At 34.8% G+C, this 9,229-nt stretch overlaps 1 protein-coding gene across 6 annotated transcripts in view; it reads left to right on the forward strand.

The window, feature by feature from the left end:
- AGTPBP1 (ATP/GTP binding carboxypeptidase 1) overlaps positions 1-6,920 on the forward strand; it is a 255,124-nt gene extending 248,204 nt beyond the window's left edge. For 3 of the 6 annotated variants that reach the window (XM_071216649.1, XM_058301576.2, XM_058301583.2), the window contains one exon: positions 6,194-6,920. In XM_071216649.1, coding sequence (XP_071072750.1) covers positions 6,194-6,371 — 178 coding nt within the window. In that variant the 3' untranslated portion in view covers positions 6,372-6,920. Of the gene's footprint in view, positions 1-2,218; positions 2,824-6,193 lie in introns of those variants that run through there. The other 3 variants (XM_071216650.1, XM_058301581.2, XM_071216651.1) reach the window with 1 other exon arrangement.
- Positions 6,921-9,229: the final 2,309 nt, after the last annotated feature.

The raw sequence follows: 9,229 nt of genomic DNA on the forward strand, positions 1-9,229 counted from the left end.
AGTCCTTTGAATCACAAAGGTGTTTAAATGTGAGGAGGTCTCATTTATCCACTTTTTCTTCTATTGCTCATGCTTTTGGTGTAAAGTTTAAGAATCTGCCACCTATCACCAGGTCTTGAAGATGTTTCCCTGTATTTTCTTTTAGGAGTTTTATGAGTCTTGCTTTTGTATTTAGATCTTTGATCCATTTTGAGTTAATTTTTGTATAAGGTATGAGATAGAGGTCCTCTTTCTTTTGGATATGGATATCCAGTTCTCCCAGCACCATTTATGGAATGGACTCTTCTGTCCCAGCTGAACTCCATTTTTTTTTCTCCTTAGCACACAAGATTTTTTAAAAATTCTGTTGTTTTCTCTTTTGTTTGTTTTGCTACTTCCTACTTTGCTTTTTAATCTCTTTGACTATGTAGTTTAAGAATTTGTCAATTCCTCTGGGGAACACTCTAGTATTGGGGTTACATCTCTTTGCATCTGCCTTTCAGGGGACTTGGCTTCATTTCTGGTTGCCTTGGCAGCTCTGAGCTCCAGTTTTTTACTCTCTTCCAATCCTTTAAGATCTTTGAACTCTGATGACTTTTCTCCCTCTTTGCAGTTGCCCTTGAGTGACATTGGTCTTCTTTGGATTTTACCCCATATGCATTTCCCTTAGCTGATTTTGTGTTGTATCCTTTTTCTGTAATAACTTATAGATGTGAATACAATTCTATGCTGACTTCTGGGAGTCCTCCTAGCAGAACATTAAATCTGGGTGGTCATAGATACCCCTTATACACATACCATTACTCTGAATTTCTGTTTTATTATCTCAGCTTCTAGTATTCTATGAATGATCAGAGAGAGAGATGATATAACAAGCCTTTGCGTATGTGTGCAAACTGAGGCTCAGAGAGATTAATTTACTCAAGGTCATCCTGCTAGTAATTCTGGACAAAATCAGGAATTGGATCCAGGTCTAAATCAAAAATCCCCTGCTCTTCTCATTGTATAATGCATCCTCCAAGTATATACACCAATTACTGAAATGTAATGATTTCAGTTTTGGAAGTTCTCCTACATTATTTGGGTAATGCATCTGTCATTTAACATTTTCATTATATATTAGGAATGTTTTTAGATCAAGAGCAATCTAAGGTGGATTTCAGCAACTTAATTAATTACTGTTTCCCAGAGGCAGCTTTGTTATACTTTCTTTTCAACAAAACTATGAGTAAATTAGCATCTTTTTTTTCTCAAATAAATATTCCCTTGTTAGATATTCTGCACACTAGTAGTGTGGATGTCTGTGTATACTGGAGTCACTTAAGACTGACAGAATATATGGCTTATATTTTCTGTGGATAATTTTGTTTACTTTGTGATATTTAGGAAATGATATATTTACCTCTTAAAGAGAGGAATCAAATTATATGATTTATTTAAATAAAATGTCATCTAGTATGTGTGTAGGTAGGAAGACTTCTCCTTTCACACTCTACCTGACATTTTAACACATACAAAAACCAGATAATCGGCACTTCATAAATTGTTGATCATTTGGACAATTGAATATTTTTCTATTTGTGCATTAGTTTAAAAAATTCTCCCATGTAATATCTTATACTATCTTCAAACAGATAGGTTATTCTTACATTTGCATAAGAGCGCAGATTTAAAGAAGGATTCCAAGTTAGAAAGGAAGAGGGAGAATTTTTAGTCCTATTGATGTAAGGGGACAGCCTATTGTCTGGACTCTTTGGGAACTAAGAAAGGTTGATATACTTTTACTTTAACAAGATAGGTTTTAATATGGTTGTAACATTTTATATTTGTTGTAGAGCTTAAGTGCTGAAAAAATGTTTTCACATTTTTACCTAATTTGAGGTAGACAGTGAGATTGTTGAGGCTGATATTGTTATCTTTGCTTTGCACATGAGAAAACTGGTTCTTGGAGAGAGTAAGTGACTTGTTCAGGGTCATGTGGCTGGTAAGTAGAGGAGTGGAGGCACAGACCAAGAATCTCCATCTCCAATTCTATATCTAGTGTATGTTTTCCATCATGCATGTACATACAGGTAACAGTTTGGATGTAAAATCAGCTCTTGGAAGTAGGATGGTGTAAGTATGAGAGGGACAATGAGTTTTTAGGTTTAATTTTGTGTAGTGCTTAATAGTTTGACATGAGTGTAGTCAGAAAACTTTTTGAATCTGAATGAAGCAGAGTTTTTTCTGTTCTTTTTAGAAATCAGTTGGGATTATAAACCTTTTCTGCATCATATGACATCACACAGCAGAGAATTTCAATACATTCATCCTGTGACAAGACCCTTTGGGTGAAGGTTTTGATATTTGTCTTTGAAGCAGCATGAGGAGGATTTGTTTTTGGATGAAAATGCTGTTCTCTTTTAGCATGAAAAGTTTCTTATTGAATTGTTTTTGGTTTAGTCATCTTTACCCTGAATATTAAAATTCAGAATAGAAGGATGTAAAGGCAGAAATATATAAGGCAGCTGTTGGAGAATGAAATAAAAACATGGATAAAGGAGTAAATCTTTGTGAAGAAAATGAGGGGAACAGGGAAATATTGGTAGAAAAATAATAATGATAAATAACTAAATGCTCGATTAGACTTTTTCTTGTGTTTAAAACAATATTTGAATTTTTATCTGCTGTTGTAAAGGGACCAAGTTTTTATAAATATAGTGCACATTTCCTTAAAGTCGTTCCTTTAAGTGAAGGTTATTGTGAGAATCATATGAGATAATTTATGTATATGAAGACATTTCGTAAGTTGTAAAGTGCTCTAAACATGTTGGAATTATTAATAAACGTAAAGATGAATTGCTATGTTTGGTCTTGTGCCTTAACTTTTTTCATGAAAGTAAAATGAATGGGATATAAAAATTGATGCTCTTGTGAACCCCGTGTTTTCTACTAGAGTTGAAATTGAGCACACTTTTATTGAGTGCCTATAATGTGTCAGGTGCTTCTGGGAGCTGACAGGCGGTGATGAGATGGGTAAGTCACAGTTCCTGACCTTAAGGGCTTTATGATTTAGTAGTGAGGAGATAGGCACACAAGTAGATGATTTCAACTGTATACTGAGTGATCAGGCAGAATGTGCAGAATGCAGATGAGACTACACAATGTCAGTGAAGGCTTGTAATACAAAGTGTGAATGAGTGGCTAGGAGATTGATCAGCAGGACTTGCTTACTGAGAATTTTGGCTTGGATGACTCACTGAATACTATTAAGACCACAGAAGAGGAGCAGGCTTGGTGGGGAGAACTAATGAATTCTCTTTGAACATGCTGCTATACAAGAGAAGTTCAAGGGAGAAGTCAGGGCTCGTAATTTGAATTGGGAAATTTATCAGAATACAGATTACAGTAGCTGAGCTCACTCAAAGAGGGCATACATATAATATGGGAAGAGCTGTGGGCCAAGAGTACATTTTTAGAAAGACCTGTTTGAGGGAAAAACAGAAGATGAGGAACATTGAGAAGAGACAACATTGAGAAAGGACAGAGAAAATGAAGCAAGCCAGAAGACAAGGGTATCAGAATTTTCATCATATGTTAAGTGCAGCAGAGTGATCTAGTAAAAATGGACTGGAAAATGGCAATTGGACTTAGCAGTATGAAGGCTGATTTTACTGGAGTGTTAGGGGTAGTAATCTTCTGCCCTTTCCCTTTTCCCTATCTCATTCTTCACCTAGATCCTTAAACCAGTATCCACTGATCTCTTTCTTTCTCCCTCCCACATCTCTGTGCATACTTCTCTTCCCGCCACTAACTTCCTCATCCTTTGTCCTATTAATATTGTTTTTGAGCTGAGGCTAGAAATGTGCTTTTGTTAGGACCTGGAGAAACAGGAGTCAGATATCAGGGTGGAGTGGGTTACAGGAATGGAAAAATGTGTAAAGCAGGTCTACTCTTTTGTCAAAAAGGGTGAAGCCAGGAGATGAATGGAGTTCATACCAGTTGCCTTGTGAATGAGCCAAGATCAGGAACTGACAGGATCAAATTATTATCTGGACCTAGACCTGTGAACATTCCTTGTCATGAGATTTCTTTAAATTTTCTAGGAGCTTCCATTCCAGGTTGTCCTCTTTGTCTTAAAAACGCAGTCAGAATCTGACACCAGCATTCGAGTCTCCCTGTTGTCTAGGAGCTTATTTGGCCCTATATTCGGGGCAAATTTGTTGCTCCTAAATGTTTCTCCTGTTTCCGTGATTGACTCAGCTTATCTAAGACTAGACTTCTTTAAGCCTTTCTCCTTAGTTTGTTTTGATTAACGTCCTAGTATTCAGCTCCTCATGTAGAGCTAGAGCCTTGCTCCAACTCCAGCAGGGGCTGGGCTCCCTGCAGCCAGTTTAATTTATGCTAGTTTCCCTGGGACTGGAATTCTGCCGTCTGTAGCTCTCCTGAACGATGTTTGCCTGCCTGCCTGCCCGCCCGCCCGCCCACCGCATGGATTTTGTACTCTTTCTACCTGTTGAGAGACCTGTGATGCTGCTGGGCATCTACGCGCTGGCCACTGTGCCCCATCTCTTCGGAGCCAGCTTCTACGGTCCGGGTCAGTTTCCCCAGCTCCTGAACCAGTCTAGTGCATGGCTTTTGAGCAAATCTGTCTCCTTTGCATGTTCCATTATCATATTTACTTCTTGTTATGACAGCCTCCAGCAAGAAAATAAGCAAGTGTGTGCCAAGAGATTGGTCATTTTTCCCTTTTTTTTCTCCTTAGCTTCTCACTGCCCCACTCCTTTGCTTCAGCTGGTTTTCATCTGTTATAAGTGCCACCTTGGGCTCCTCTAAGAATTTGAAGCACCAAGGTTACGGAGTAGAAATATGGATCACTGTAATTTGAAAGACAGAAATCATACAGTCATTTTAAACGACAAATTATCTTTTTATTTAACTTTTTTTCCCTAAAGACCTAAGAAATTGATGCTAAATATTTTAGTTGCATAATTCAAAACTGTGAATTTGGTTTTGTGAGTGTTGAGAATGTTGTAATGTCTCACATAACCATAATTTATCAAGACCTCTCTATCATAGTGCAAGCTCTGAACTTTAAGGGGAAGTTGTTATACAAGATAAGGTGGTTTTTGCAATATATTTTCTCCTTTCATCAATGAAGAAGATTAAAGCAATTCTAGGACAGAAGATAATCTCTCCAGATGAGTTTTGCTTTCTCTTCTTGGAAAATTAGAACCATATAATCTATTAACTTGACCTTTGCCTTACCTTACGTATATCTAAACTGAATTTAATATTTGGTTGCAGCAGTAATTCTCTCATTGTAAGTGACTAATGACATCAGCTTTTCTGTTCAATAGATTATTATACATTTTCATTATCTGATTTTATAGCTTTTAATTATATCAGCTATTTGAAATCCTTTTTTGGAAGCAAGTGTTATACAAACAAAACACAGCTATGTGAAATGGGGACATGTAAATGTTGCTCTATGTTTCTTATATATGATTTTGTGTGTTATGTGTACATGTATGTGTATGTCTAAAATCTGACAAATGGGAAGAAAATCAGACTAATTTTTGAAAAAGATAGGAAATGTTAGACTCTAGGGGAAAGATTGTCTTCATTCCAAACCACCTACTTAGTTAAATATTTAGAAGCACTTAGTGTTTTTAAGCAAATATTCTGTATCCTCAAGGGAAGTAATTAATCTGGATATAGTGTGTTGATTTGTTCATTTTTTTTCCTTGACTATGGAAACTTTGGAAACAGGTATATGGGCTGTTTTTATAGCAATAATCACTTTATAGACAGAAAAAGTGGTTTCAGTTCATTTCTCAAGGAGCCAATTAAATACCCACAGTTTCTTATAAAGCCTGTTGAAATTATCTCGTCCCTGATTTAGTGATTAAACTAGAACTTCAGAAATAAATCTTAGTAGCCTGCAAATTAATGAAGTCATCAAAGGAGTAACCTAATGAGAAAGTCCGTTGTTGCTCTCTAATTATAGGAGATATATTAACACTCTTCTAATATAGTTAAAATTAGAATTTTGCCATTCATTGTCAATACAAGAGCGTTCAACTATTATAAATCTCTTAGCTTGTTCATTAGGATAACATTTTAAAATTTAATGCAAACTGCTTAGATTATATTGAAATGAATGGTGAAGTAACCTAATTTTAGAACTTTAAATCTAATGAAATCTTGTATGTTTTCTGTGCTTTGGCTACAGCCCTACTACTTATGTTTTGGATGAAGATGAACCTCGATTCCTTGAAGAAGTTGATTATAGTGCAGAAAGTAATGATGAGTTAGATATTGAGTTGGCCGAAATTTCAGGAGATTATGAACCTTCTGTTCAAGAAGAAGTACTTTCTGACTCTGAATTATCAAAAACATACCTACCTTGAGCCCTCTGCCATCTCTTGTTAACTGCAAAGAAGAAATGAAATATCTTGGTTTTTATTAAACAGGAAATTTGCGAGAGAAGAGTTTCTAGAGAGCTGACTCAGAGACAAAAATAACTTGAGCCAGTTTGGTTTCAAGACAATAAATGTGTTATTAATTCATAATAAAATTGGCACTTGTTTTATTTTAGATATTCAGTGCACTTATATAGCATTGAATTATCAAATGTTGGATTTACTTAAAACTCAGTATCATTGCATGAATTTTTATCTCCTTATGGTAATAACCTGCATAAATGGGTAGTTTTGAAGCGTGTCAGAGTATAAAATCTGAATTCTAGATTATTGTGGTCCTGAGTTGTTGAAAACTAATATATATACATGGATTTCTATAGATGTGTTTGTGTGGGGGAGGGTAGATATTGAAGATAAGTCTGTTCTTCAGAATCATGTTAGGTGTTGGGTTGTGACTGAAATAATCCTGAATTTGCCTTGAAAACCATTACATTCTACATTTATCAAATTAAACAAATAAAAACTATATCTAATGTTGAATTCATTTCGTCCTTTTCAACAAGCTCAGATTATTTGGTTTATAGAATCTTTGTGAAGAGGTTATAAAAAAATTCAACATCTGAACACATTGATAAAAATTTGTAAAAGATGCTTTCTTTACTAGTCTTAAGTTTTTTCATGGTATAGGTATACCAATATATGTCATAAAACACATATTTGGGCAGCGTTTTTCTCTAAAATGGTGTTTCATGGGTGTAACCCAGAGTTCAGCACTGCAGTCACACAGTTGTTAGGAAGCTTTAAAAATGAAGTCACTATCTGATTTAAATGTGCATTTGTGTATTGAGTTTGTTTTTGACATTTCATGAGCTGTGCTGTCTTGTTAGACTGATGGAAGTGAATTTGTTATGCTGACACTGTTATCATAATCTTATATGACTGTGACAGATTTAAACCATTTCAAGTTTAAGCAGTACTGCTACGAGTGACCTTGCCTTCAATAAAGTAAAACAAACTCAACGACTTTTGCAAATGCTTTAAGAACTAAGTTCCTATTAAAACAAATTCATAAAGATACATTTCATATTTTTGCATTTTCCAAATCAATGATTTTCTTCCTGTTTGTATTGTTTATGGCACTTCACCCACAGTGTAGATTCTCTTTGGTGTTGTGGAGACCAAATTTAAAAGCAACATGAGACAGTTAGTACAGGAGACTTTTACTCTGAGTAGCCTAATTCTTATTAATCTCAGCAAAACACAGACTAAATAGATTGGGAGGTTGAGTTACTCCTCTTAGTATTTAGTGACCTAGTTTAGGAAAGATTGAGATACTTTAGTGCAGGATTAAAGTATTTTTTAATTTAATAATGTATTTTTAATTATTATTTTGTGATATATTTTATATATAGAACAAAGACATAATTTACTATAATTACAACTACTTATTTTCAGAAAGTAAATTATGGAGCCACTTTGTCCATATATGAATTTTTCTTGATTCTTAAATTAGAAGTTGAAAATAAAGGTAATGTATAAAAAGCATTACAGTTACTATAACGTGCAGAATAACTGAAAATCTTATGTTAGCATTGTAAAACCCTCCAGGTACTGTTATAATATTTTAAATTTATGAATTACTTGAACCTGTGTTACAAATCTGAATATGCCTTTTATTAATTATTCATTCAGAAGACTGAAAAGAAGGTCTTTATAGTTGGGAGATGATTTGCAGAAAAACAAGAAATAGCTTTGGAAAAATAAAAAATAATTTACGCTCCTAACTCTCCTAATTAGGGGTATAACTGAGTTTCATTGGTATTTGTATCACATGGAAGGCTTCTAAAAAGCACAGATTGCTGTCACCCAGTCCTCAGAATTTGCATTTCTGGTAAGTTCCCAGGTGGTGATGCTGATGCTGATGCTGCTGGTCCAGGAAGCCAACTTTGAGAACCACTGGTATGATCTGATGTGTTCTTTCTAACCACAGAATCACAGTTTCCTAGGAATCATACAGCCTACTAACTAGAAGTACCAGTGATAATTTAGATTAAATTAATTTATAGAATTATAATTGATAATTATAAGGTCACTTGGGGCAGAGCCAGGGTTTTAGCCAGGTTCCTGAGAGCTTGCCTGGTATTCTTACCACAAAAGATGATGCTATCCTTTGCTTTTCCCAAAAGAGTAAATATTGTTAAAAGCTTAAACTCCTGAAGTTTACTCAAGCAATGTAGAATGCAGAAACCTATGGTTCCCATGGTCTTTCCCTCATTGCAGTCATAGCCTTGTTTGAATACAGGATTATGTCCTGCTTTGGGTATCTTAAGCAGTCTTTGCCAATTTTGCTAGTTTCTATGTAGTATTTAGAAGCATGGATATTTGTCTGAATCCTAATCACAACTACGTAACCTGGAGTTCCACTTTAGATAGCACAGCAACTGCAATAAATACATTTCTAAATTTCAAATATCCAAATTAAGATGACTATATTAAGTACTGAAATGGATAACAGTAAGTGTACTTATGCAACATTTTTTGCATGCTCCAGAGTAAAGACAGTAATGAAACTATAAATGTATCTTTATAAGTCCTTTTGTTTTCCTGTATGTTACTTTAATCATTATAAACAGTTAATTGGAAATTGGCGAATCTTCCTCTTATTTTGGTGAAGGTTTACTTGCTATACATAAACTCTTGTTTTTTCCACTAGGAAAAATCTGCTGAAGCAATATTTTAGTTTAAAGATTATTCCACTTCATACAATGGGATGTTAGTAGGTAAATATTTATTTGATTAAAGTATATTTAAATTTCTGAGACATAAAAAAACTTAGAAGGAAGTCT

Source organism: Dasypus novemcinctus, chromosome 8, assembly GCF_030445035.2.
Source record: "Dasypus novemcinctus isolate mDasNov1 chromosome 8, mDasNov1.1.hap2, whole genome shotgun sequence".
In the NCBI taxonomy this organism is placed as follows: domain Eukaryota; kingdom Metazoa; phylum Chordata; class Mammalia; order Cingulata; family Dasypodidae; genus Dasypus; species Dasypus novemcinctus.